General features: G+C 51.6%; 1 protein-coding gene across 2 annotated transcripts in view; it reads right to left on the bottom strand.

The window, feature by feature from the left end:
• Nucleotides 1-965: 965 nt before the first annotated feature.
• The window catches only part of CPLX2 (complexin 2), a 90,012-nt gene continuing 78,900 nt past the window's right edge, over nucleotides 966-12,077 (bottom strand). For both annotated transcript variants that reach the window (XM_008576456.1, XM_008576455.1), the window contains 3 exons: nucleotides 6,222-6,340; nucleotides 5,928-6,103; nucleotides 966-5,176 (listed from right to left, as the gene is read on the bottom strand). In XM_008576456.1, coding sequence (XP_008574678.1) covers nucleotides 4,979-5,176; nucleotides 5,928-6,103; nucleotides 6,222-6,252 — 405 coding nt within the window. In that variant the 5' untranslated portion in view covers nucleotides 6,253-6,340 and the 3' untranslated portion in view covers nucleotides 966-4,978. The remainder of the gene's footprint in view (nucleotides 5,177-5,927; nucleotides 6,104-6,221; nucleotides 6,341-12,077) is intronic.

Below are 12,077 nucleotides of genomic sequence, written 5' to 3'. Positions count from 1 at the left end.
AGAGGAGGTGACATTTGAGCTGGATCTTGAGAAGTTAGAGGAATACATTAAGGAGGGGAAGGGTACCATTCATTCCAAGCAGAGGGGACAGAATATGCAAACATGAAACAGCATGGAATGTGTGGGGACTGAGGGCTCTTGGAGCATAGATGTGGATGTGGGTCTGATCTGCAGGCTGGGGTCATATCACACAGGACCCTTTTGAAAATTGGCATGTTATCCTGTAGAAAGATGCCATCCTACAGACAATGGAGGGTGTTGGGCAGGGAGTGACATGGTGAAGTTTGCATTTTAGGTGAGTCTTCTTGGCAGGGATGGGGTGGTGGGGAGAGGACGGATGGAAGGGAAGGAAGGGGTAGAGGCTGGGAGATCAATGTGTGCAGTGGGAAGTGGCTAGACAAGCTGAGAGAAATGGGGGCTGACTTAAGGCAGGGTATAGGTGGGGCCAGGGTGGAGGGTGGTTCTGGTAGGTCCTGACTCCTCAACAAGGCCTGGGAGGTAGGTGTCTGTGTCCAGGGAGAATGCTGAATGGTATCCTCTGTCTCCAGCCTCCAGCACATGGCCTGGCAAAGAGTAGATACTCCATCAGTGTCTGTGGATTAAAGGATTCCTTTGCCCACCCATATGACTTGGTGGGATTCTCAGGATGCCACACCCTGAGGAGCTTGTGGGGAAGGGTGGCCAGAGATTGAGGGAGTTAGTCTGGCCCCCTGGCCCCTGCGGTGGCAGAGGTGGTTTTGGAAGGCAGGGAGGTGGAGTGATCCTGGAACTCTGGGGCCAGCCCTGCCTCTGGCCTTGGTTGATTTGTGGAGTCATTTCTACAGTGTCCTGGTCAGAAGCCAAGGTAAAACTGAAGATTTCCTGGGGCCTCTTGAGCTTTAGTGGGTTGTCCTCCCTCAGTGGTGAGTTGGTGCCCCTGTTTAGCCCTGGTGGTGCCAACGAACAGAAGAGGACAGACCGAGAGCTGCTGTACAAGGTCTTTTCCTTTGTTGTCATGGTTGGTTTTGTACATGGTAGCCTTTGTGTCATACAAAGGGGGGAGCAACAGCCATGGCTTTTGGTCAGGTTCAGGGGGGTTTGAGGTGGTTCCCCTCCCCTCCCCCCAGGCACTGACACATTTAAAGGAAGCAGCGCAACAAGGACACGTCACAAATGTAGGAAAGGAGTTCCCCCGCGTGAGCAGGATGGTCAGTCTCGCCTGGGTCTTGCTAGGACTCCCCACTCCCACCCCAGGGCCAGCACGAGTACCTCCTGTTCTCTCCCCAGTGAAGAGGGTAGGGCAACAGGAGTGGGGACTGGAGCAGGGGACATTTGGTGGGAAGCATGTGCTCAGGCCTGGGAAACAACGCCCATCTGAGACTGTCTGACCCTCACCCCCTGCCTCCCTGTGCAGTCAGGGGACTGTGAAACCAGAGAAGGATGGGGCAGGTGGGTAGCAGGGCTGGGCACCCTGCCAGCTGGGTGCCGGGGGCTCTTAGGGATGGGGAGTCCCCATTTACTCTGGCCACAGCCTTTCAGAGGGGCTGCTTTGCTCACCAGCTGCCTCACCTGAGAGGGCCTAGACTGCAACACCTGTCTTTCTTTCCCGTTCTCTTTCTCTCTCCCACACACAATCTGGGAGGGCCTCTTCACTTCCCACTTTCATTTGGAGGAGCACCCAACACAGCTTTGCAGTTAAGGACACCTTCCAGAAGCTCCTGGACCTGGAGTGGACGACGTCCACGTTTGGAAATCCCGGCCCATCACCAGTGCCTAGCACAGGGAGATCCAGAGACTCCCTCTTTCTCCTCTCTGGCAGTGAATCCCAGGCACAGGAGCCTGGGGGCCTTCCCAGCAAGCACACATGCCCATGTGGGGGGGGGAGGGGTGGTCCACACCTCCTCCTGTCTCACTCTGTTTTCACCCAAATACATATGACCACTTCTCCCTATTCCCCCAGCTGGGGATTGTTTCTTATGTGCTGTGTGTGGGTTGAATTCTAGGGCCTCTCCTCCCCTAAATGTGTCACATGCACACTGTCCCACTTGTGTGTGACACACTCATTCCCCTCCCATCCAGTGGGTCATATATACCTCATGTCCAAGGTCCACCCCTTTCCCTGCTAGAGCACCCTGCATGCATTTTGTCCCCCACCAGTGTATTGGCACACATGCATCCTCTCTGGGCCACACATAAATTCTCCCCAGTCAGGTCCATGTCAGAAATGACAGTCATTGTGTCCCCCTGGACCTGAGAGTTATCTCTTGATGGTGGTTGGAGTCAGGTATGTGCCCGGCAGAAATTCTCTCCCTGCCCCTGCGTCCAGGAAGACCTCAAGCCCTGCTGCCCAGGAGCAGAAGGAAAGAGTCCAAGATGTGTACCTGGACTAAGCCAGCCAGCTGGAGGGCACTGGGATGGCGCTGAAAAGCCCTGAGCCCACTCTGGGAGCCCAGAGGGGCTGCGGAGAAGACCAGGGATACCTTCTGAGGGTCTGGGATCCCTCAGGCTCACCTGGGGTATCTGTATGGCTGAGTTTCCTTGCCTATCTGAAGCACCCTGGGCCTTGGTCTCTGCTACCCATCTGGCACTCTCTGTGCCCTGGCATCACCTTCGAGGTCCAGGGGCCCCTGTCAAGGGGGAGACTTCTCTAAACACTTGGTGTCCACCCCTGTGTCAAAGTGGGGCTCACACATGGGGTCTAGGAGACTTGGGGACCCCTGGATGGGGCCTTGTCTGTCTCTGGCCCAGGACCCCATGGCTCTTGAGAATGACCATCCTGCCCAGGATAACAGACACAGACAAGCAGACAACAGGGTGCAAGGTGGCTCCCCATCATAGACACAGGCACAGACACGGACACAGGTCCCTGGAGGGTGGGACACCGGGGCGCAAGGGGCACAAGGGGAGGGGGCGGGGGACGAGGGTAAGTCCAGGGAGCTGGAGCTGCTGAGGCCCTGCTCCCCAGAGAAGGGACAGACCTGGGGACTTTTCTGGTTCACTAAACATATGGATTGTTTTGTCTCATCTTAAAAGTATTGCAGTCTAACTGATATGGCTTTAACTATTGGAAACGGACAGAGAAGACACATGTCTCTCTCTGAAATAAAAGCATAAATCCACTAAAATGGAAAACCCGCAGAATGCAAACTGGGGCCAATAGGGCAGGGGCTTCAGGGGAAGGCAAGTCGCCCCCCTCCCTAGTCCCTGCTTTTGAGATAGGCCCTGGTTGGGGCCCAGCATGGCTTCCTGGGGTGCTGCCTGGGTCTGTCTCAGTGAAATTCTGAGGTCCTCAGGCAGGAACCCCCCAAGGGTGAGAGGACTCTAGGCCAAGGACAAGGTCTCCTGTGAGATGTGGCCACCTGTGAGCAATGGTCTCAGGGCTGGGAGGGGGCATCTTACCCATGTTTTTTCTCCCCAAGCACATGTCCATGCACACAGCTGCCTTTTCAGACCCACACACATGCACACAGCAGCCTAAGTACATGTGACAATTCTCTCAAACACACACGTCTACAACATCTAACACATGCTTATCGCTCCTGACACACATGCCATTTTGAAAACACATGCATATTCAAGCTAACACGTGCAATCTCTAAACACACATGAGATGGCTAGCACTCACGTATGACACAATCTCAGCTCAAACTCACCACTTCAAACACATACGCAAGGCTGCCTGACATACGCAATCTCTAACACAGAGATATGATGACTAACGTACACAATGAGACACACACCCCCTAAGCACACACATGTGTACATTGTCTGGACACACAACCACTGATGCAGTCTCTGTGCGCACTGGCATGCGTGCATGGACACACACTTCCCACCTTCATTTGCCCTCCCCCTCCCCACCCCCACCCCACCCCACCCCATTCTCACACAACTGACTGAGCAGGAAGCCTTGGCAATTTAGGATGGGGAGGGGGGGTGAGAAATGCCAGTCCCATACATCCCAGAGGACAGTTTGTTCTTGGCCAGTGTCTCAAGTGGGAATTGGCTTCTCCCCAAAGGCTTGGGGCTTTGGCCAGGAAGGGTCCTCTTGGGGACCATGGGGCCCTGGAAGCACATGGACAAGACATGGTGGGGAAAAGGGGTGGATAGGAATGGGGGCAGCTTGGCCACACCAATAGGGGGGGTCCCATGGTATAGACCATTGCTGCCCGATGGCTCCAAGTGTTTTCTGGGGGCCTGGGCAGCCCCTTGGCTGGGCAACCTGGACCCAACCTGGCAGTGGGGTCCCAGGAACTAAGTGGGGTGGGGAGGGGGGAACAAGGGGCTGCCCCTACTCTGGGGCTCCTCCATAGATGAGCTAAAGTCCAAAGAGGATCCATTTGGAGGGACCAGCTTGGCAGGGGACATCCCTCTCTGGGTGGGAATTGGGGAAGAGGTGCTCCTGGGCTGGGTGTCAACAGGAAGAGGGAAGAAGGAGAGCCCCAGCCTCCTGTCTAGACCCTAGCCTGGCTAGACCCGGGGCCTCTCAGGCTGGGTCCTCACAGGGCGGGCTTACCCTAACTCTCTCAGAGCCAGGCCACTCTGTGCCCCTGCCCTGACCTGAGGCCCACTGGTGGTCAGAGGCCAAAGGTCAGCATGCTGGGCAGGGCTGGAATGTTTCATTACTTTGGCTGGCTGGGGACAGTGGTCCTCCTGGCAGTGGGGAGCATGAAGGAATGTATGGGGGTTATCATACTAGCATAGGTCTTAGGCTTCCTGAGGGGACCCCAGTGCCTTCGGCCCCAGGTTCAAGGCCCCCTGCTGGGGAAAAGCTGTCTTCTTTTCAAGCTACTTGGGATTGGGCTGGGGCTGGATACCCTGGGATGAAGGGGAGGTGTCAGGGAGAGCTGAGGGGGAGGAGCCCCTGGCCAGGGAAGGGGGGCAGAGGCCAACTGAGGTTTTCCCCTTCAGAACTGAGACTTAACGGAATTAAAAGAAAAGAAAGAACAACAACAAAAAAAATAGTAACAAGTGGAGTGGGGAGGGGGCAGGAGGCCGGTTACTTCTTGAACATGTCCTGCAGTGGCCCAGGCAGGTATTTGAGCACCGTGTCCAGGATGCTCTCCTCTTCCTCCTCCTCCTCGTCCCCACAGCCTGCAGGGATTGCCTTCTTGGGCCGGGTCAGGCTTCCCTCACAGGGTTGCTCCAGGGCTGCCTTCTCCTCGGCTTCCTTCTCCTCCTTCTTCTTTAGCCCGTACTGCCGGGTAAGGGGGGAAGACAAGGAGAGAGCTGGGTCTCAAGATCATGCAGACGTGGCTGGGGAGGCTCAGGAAGCTCTCATGAGCCTCAGTCTCCTCATCTGTAAGGTGGGGATAAAGGTACCTTCCTTGTGGGATTGTGCCTGGTCCTCAGCACTTAATCAGAGCGAGACCAAGCGTGGGGCTTCCCTTAAAATTAATACCTGCTCATAATAACTTCTTGCTCTTTTGAAATATCCAAAGATCTGAACACTGAAAGATTTCCTGTATATTTGGAGCCAAAGTTTGGTAACAAATCTGACTTGAACCAGTGGAAGACCACCGATAGGTGTCCTCGATTTATGGCGTGCGGCTTCCAGATGCATTGACCTGTTTGGTACTGGGCGGCAGCCCCAGAACCGCTCCCTGGGAGTGACACCTAACAGTACCAGGTGCTCAGGGCACTGTAGTATTTTTCTAATATTCCCAGATTCTGAATTCCACACATATTTGGTCCCAAGGGTCTCGGGCACGAGACGGCGGACCCGTAGCAGCAAGCATTACGGAGCACTTGCTCTGTGCATTATCCTATTTAATCCCCATGACCGTCCTTGGAGGGAGGTGTTCCTGTAGCATGCATTTTTCTGATGAGAAGAGTGAGGCTCAGAGAGAGTGAGGTCTAAGGGGAGAGCTGGGATTTAGGGAGCCCGAGGCCGGGGTCCCGGGGGCCTCGTGCCCTCTACCCTCCGAGGCGGGCCGGAGGTTGCTGACCTTGTCTCGGATCTGCTGCCGGACCTTCTCGCGCTCGGCCTCCATGCGCGCGTGCTTGGCTTTGCGCTCCTCCTCCTGCTGCCGCAGGGCCTCCTGCCGCTCCTCCTCCTTCTTCTGCGCGTCGGGGTCCTTCTCCTCCTCGCCTCCCAGCATCTTCCCCATGTCCTTGGTGGCCCCTGCGGAAATGGCGCCGGGAGAGAGAGGGCGAAGTCAGCTGGGGGCCGGGTGGGCTGATGCCCCTCCCATACGGGTCGGGACCGGGTCGCGGAGGGCGGTGCGGGGCGCGGGGCTCACCTCCGAGGGCTTGCTTCATGACGAAGTCCATGCCGCTGGCTCTGGTTAGCTTGCCCTAGAATAAGGCGGAATTTGCATGCAGCGCTCCTGGCTGGCCTGGCTCGGGGCGATGTGCCAACCTGCAGAAGAGGAGTTGGGGGTCGGATGGGAGAGGTCTCTGCACGGCCGGATGGTGGAGTTAGACGGACAGCGACCTCACCCTGGTTTAGACACCAGCACCATCAGTCTGAGGCCAAGACCCAATGCCTTGGTGCTGAGGGGAAAGGAGATGGAATGGGGCTATTTACTGAGCACTTGCTATGTATGTGCCAGACACCTGTGAGTAAGTGCTGCTAAGTAGCTTCTGATCCCTATTTTAGAACCTTCATCTTGGCCTTATTGTTCTAATATGATTGAAGCCGGGAGTCATGGACAGAGCCTGGAATTTGGAGTTAGGCAGAGCTGAGTTGTAATGCCAACCTCACTGATTATTTGCCATGTGACCTTCAGCAAGTTACTAACCTCCTCAAGCCGGCCAAGTTTCCTCCTCTATAAGGTAGAAATGGCAATGTCTCCTTTCCCAAGACTACTGTAGGGATTGGAGAGAATCCAGCCTGGGCCACTGGATCAACCTGTAAAATGACTGAGCATGTGCTTATGGCCACAGCAAATCAGAGGTGTGAGGAAAAAATGAGAACAGTCGGCTTGGATGAACGTATCCAGTCTCAAAATTAGACAAATGGAGAAATAAGTTATTTTTTTTATTGCAGAATACATGAAAGCTTTGTGTTTATGGCTTAATACTGATTTTTATTTTGAATTACACGTGGGACTGTTGGAAACATTATAATATTCTTAGGGCTTAGGGCCTTTAAGTTCCTAGCACAGACGGTGTAGGCACTCAGATTGTGTTAGTCCTCCTTCCCCTCTCCCTAAATCACTGACTTTCAGTTTTTATTATATTTTTTATTGCTACTTTTTTCACCTCGGAAGATTTTGTTCAAATAAAATCTTAATGGGAATCTTGATATGGAAAGATGTGAAAGTGGGACTATTCCAGTGTTAGTGGTGGGGGGAGGGTGGGTAGAGGACCTGGGACCTTTGTTCTCGGCTTCCTTCTTGCCGTGTTCCCCACACCCCTGAGAATTTGAACCCCAATGCTCTACATGTTAGATATTTTCTTTTTATTTTAACTGCTCAGCTTCACTGGTGCTTTAACAGACAAAGCCACCACAAATCTCCCTTCGGGTGTGGACGGGGACATCCATGAGCTATCCAGTGTGAAGTGGCTTGATGGTCAGCTGACGGCCAGGCTGACTCCCCAAGGCCCTTTAATCCCACACATCCTTGGGGTCTTTATGATTTGCTAGAAGGAAAAAAAGGTCCTTCGGGTGTGGACGGGGACATCCATGAGCTATCCAGTGTGAAGTGGCTTGATGGTCAGCTGATGGCCAGGCTGACTCCCCAAGGCCCTTTAATCCCACACATCCTTGGGGTCTTTATGATTTGCTAGAAGGAAAAAAAGGTCCGGGGAAATAGTGGCAGAGAATCCAGGATGGATATTGCAACCAGGTTGAGTTCAAGGTCACTGGCTCTTTGTTGATGGATTTTCCTCATTTCTTTCAAAATGAAAAATCTTACTGACAGACTAAGATTTTTTTAAATAATATGAGGCCCAGGAGCTTATCTACATGATCAGACCATCTGATAGGTTGTTTTGGGGAGAGAAAGTCATGAAATAGTAGAAAAAAATCACCAGGGGCTTTGGCATCAGACACACCTCATTTGAAATCCTGGCTGCCATTGTTACTGGCTGTGGGTCCCTGGGAAAGCTTCAGTTTGTTCCCTACAAAATTGGGGCATATTAAAGCCACCCTTGTACTGATGTTTGAAGGAGAAGAAATGATACTGGTCAAGTGCCTGGGGTGTAGCAGAAGCTCATAAAACATTAGCCACTGCTGACTACGAATTTGTGGGGATGAGCCAAACAGGAATAGGCTTTCCAGGAAGTGCAAGGAAACCCACCCAGACCCAGAATTCTGAGTCTGAATTTTGCTTAGTTCAGTCAATTAAGATGTTTTCACTTGATTTAAGACCTTGTGAAAAGACTTCATTTCTAAGAACAGGAAGTGAATAATTTAATAATCAAGGGATTTCAGGAACTCTTAGGTTCCTACTCTGTGTTTACATGGATCTCAAGGAATGAGCAGGTGGTTGTGGAGGATGCAGGACTCTAATTTGAGATATTTCAAATTGGTGGGCAGGACACCTGGGCTTTAGTTGCAGTCTCATCTCTAACTTGCTGGGTGACTCTAGCAAGTCCCTCTGCTGGACCAGATGATCTTCCAGGCCTTTTCCCCAGTGCTTCTGTTGGAGCAGTCCTGCAGCTTTTAAAACTGCTGACCACTCCACTGTGTTCCCACACTCCACTCCTCTCTTGGTTCTGTGACTCAGTTCTTCCCTCTCCTCCCATCCCCTACTGCTTCCTCTTCTCTCTTCTCTTCTCCTCTCTTTCCCTTTTTCCTTTGCTGGTTCTTCTTCTTCCTCCTGTGTCTTACATGATCTTCTTCCCCAGGCCTCTAACCTCAGCCCTGCCTCTTTTTCTTCTTTAACTTTTCCCTGGGGTGAGGTGGAACTCATCCATCCTAGGGCCTTAATGGCCACTGACACTGAAGACAACTAGTCCACTAGACCTCTTATCTGGGCTACATATCCCTATATTCATTTATGCAACAAGTGTTTATTGAGCACCTATTGATGCCAATTGATGTGTTAGGCACTGGGAACAGTGAACAAGACAAAGCCTTGCCCTCATGTGGATTACATTCTGAGGGGTGTGTGTGTGTGTGTGTGTGTGTGTGTGTGTGTGTGTGTGTGTAGGGAAATAGGCAATAAATAAGTCAAGAGATACATTTGCTTTCCCCTGAACACCTCACCCTGGGTGTCTCATGGGCACCACTCAAACTCAACATGCTATCTCTCTATCACCAAACTATCTCCTTCTCTAGACCTCTGTTTTCATGAATTCATTCAGCAAACATTGATTACCACTGCCACTCTTTCCACAGTTTGCAAAGTACATCTACTCAAGGGCTGAGTCTTCTCAATGCTTACATCCTGTAGCTCTAGGTGGCTCTTACTCAGACTGCTGGGATTATTTAGCTGAGCTTCTTGGATCCACCCCCAAAGTCCTGCAGCCCAATTCCAGCGTGACTCTCTCAGCTGTTAAGCAATCTCCTGTTCCTTCTGTCAAGACTCCCTCTCCTAACCAATTCTCCATTTCTCAAGGCCCAATCTACCCCTACCCCTTCCCTCTTAGCAGGTTACTTTCCACATACTCCCTGTGGTGCACTTGGAAGGGCGTGAGCTCTGGGGTCAGGTGCACCTGACTCAGATCCTGAATCTGCCACTTTTTAGTTGTGTGATAGTGGGTAGTTGACTTAATCTCTTTGAGTCTTGGTCTTCTTTATAAAGTCAGGATTATAATACCACTTTGAAGGGTTGGAAATAATCTATGAGATGTGTTTGGCACATGGTGGGTGCTCAGTAAATGGTGAACTATTATTATCAAAACGGTTAACACCAGCTAGTGTGAGCTGTATAACCTCCCCTCCTCCTAGCTCCCAAGAAAGAAGTCCCCCTCCTTCCAGCTGAAGCCAATCCATCTGCCTGTGCTATGGATTTTCTCTCTTTACACCTCCTCCTCAATCCATTCATCCCTCCCTCTTCCTCACAGCTTCAATCTCCTCTCCATAGGTCTCTTTTATCCCCTCCTTTCTTCAACTTCTTCCCTGAGCCCTGCATTTCCCTTAATTTCTGCCCTTAACTTTGTGATAAAGGGATCTCCACTTGGTGTCTTCACTTCCTCACCTGCCAGTCAAGCCCTTCCACTCTGTGAGACCAGTGGTCTCTTGCCTCTGTGCCACCACCACCACTGCCCTAGTCAGAGTCACCAGAGGTTTCCCAAAAGTCATACCCATGCATATTTTCACAGCCCTGCTCCTCCTCCATCCCTCTGTAGCAGATCCAGATGATGACTTCTTCCCCCCACTTTTTTCAGCCTTCTTGAATCTCCTCCTGAATTCTATGACACAGCACTCTTGTGATCTCTCTTCTACTTCTCAGATAGGTCTTCTCTCTCTTCTTTGCTGACTCCTTTCCTTTCTTTTAAAATGTAGATGTTCTCTAAGCAAACTCTCCCACTCCTTCCCTTCCCGCTGCTCCTTTCTCCCCCACTGTCTCCCTTGGGAATCTCATCTATTCCCATTGGTTTAGTGCCTCTCTTTAGCCACAGATCTCTCTCTCTCCCAAAGCTGCACATTTAACTCTCTGCTGGATATTTTCACAGGTATAGTCTCAAATTCAATCTGCCCAATGATCAATCTCATCCTTCCCCCCTGCCATGGTTTTCTCCAGCATGCCTTGTTCCAATTGCCTCAACTGAAAACTCCAGAGTCGGTGAATTCCTCATTCATTCATTCATTCAATCACTTACTCATACTACAAATATTCTTTGAACACCTACTCTCTGCCAGACACTGTTCTGGACACTGGGGCTGTGGCAGGGAATGAGGGAGTCCCAGCACTTGCTCTCACAACATTTGGTCAGCTGAAGGAGACACTGGACAACAGATCACACCAGAAACTGGTGAGTATAATCAGGATGGGGGTGCTAAGGGAGAAGTCTGGAGACTGTAGATGCTTCCTGCATTTTCACCCTCCCCTCTCCCACTGCTGCCAACCCTGAGCCTTGGTTCAGGTCCTAGAGGTTCTGGCTTTCTGTATCACCTCCAACTTGGTCTCTCCTCCAACTCTCATTTGCCCTCTACATGGCCGACCAATTAATCTTTCGGAAGGACAGATCTGCTCATGCAAACACATCCTGCAATGGCCCCCCAAGGCCTTGTTAAACTGGCCAGAGTCCTTGTGCTGACCTTCAAGTACTGCACAGTCTAGCACCCGTTTTTCTTGCCTCTCATTTCTCACCCCTTGCACGTGGCTCTGCTTCAGCCAAACCTCAGTACATATTCTTTTCGAAAACCCCTGGGCATTTGTGCATGCTATTCCTACAGGCTTGGAGCCTCTTAACTTCATCTCTGCCAGTTCAAATCCTGGCTCTACCACTTACTAAATGACCTTGAATAAGTGACTCAGTGTTTTCTCATCTGTATAACGGAGACAGCAACACCTATGTCTAAAGCTGCTTGTGAGCACCAAATGAGATAATGCAAATGAAGTGCTCAGCCCAGTGCTTGGCACATAGTAGGTGCTCAGTACATATTAGCTATCATCATCATCATCATCATCAGCAGCAGCAGTAGTAACAAGCATTAATTTTCAAAAATCCCTCTCAAACACCACTCCCTCCATGAAATTTCCCAGATCTCCTTGGCTAGATGTGATGGTGTCTTTTTCTGAGACCAATGGCACTTTCTAGGGCAGCATTGCCTGCCTCCAGTTCATACTCTATCTGTCTATGTGTCTTTCCCTTCCCAGTCACTCTGAGCTCTCTCCAGGGCAGGGCCTGTATCTTGTTCATTTCTCCTATCCCCTGTGTCCACTACATCTCCTGGTACAGGGTAGGTCCTCAGGGCATATTTGCTGGGTTGAATTTATTGTTGAGTGTCAGTGAGTGTGTGAGAGTGTGTGCTTTTCAAGTATGATCGTGCGTGTTTAACTTTTGAACTTAGACATCGTGTGAGTCCGTGTGAGCGTGTGTGCAGGCGTGCGTGTAGATATTTTGCCATATGCCTGGAGGAGTGCAGGTCGCTTGCAGTTGAGGATTTTGGCCGGGCCGCCAGGAGGCGCTCCTCAGCGGTTCTGCGGGAAGCCTTAGTCTATCCCTGCGCGGGAAGGGTGGTGGTGGGGGTGGGGGTG

This window comes from Galeopterus variegatus, unplaced genomic scaffold, assembly GCF_000696425.1.
Source record: "Galeopterus variegatus unplaced genomic scaffold, G_variegatus-3.0.2 Scaffold1354, whole genome shotgun sequence".
Classification (NCBI taxonomy): domain Eukaryota; kingdom Metazoa; phylum Chordata; class Mammalia; order Dermoptera; family Cynocephalidae; genus Galeopterus; species Galeopterus variegatus.
The sequence above is the reverse complement of the archived record's forward strand: the minus strand, read 5'-3'. Positions and strand labels throughout refer to the sequence as shown.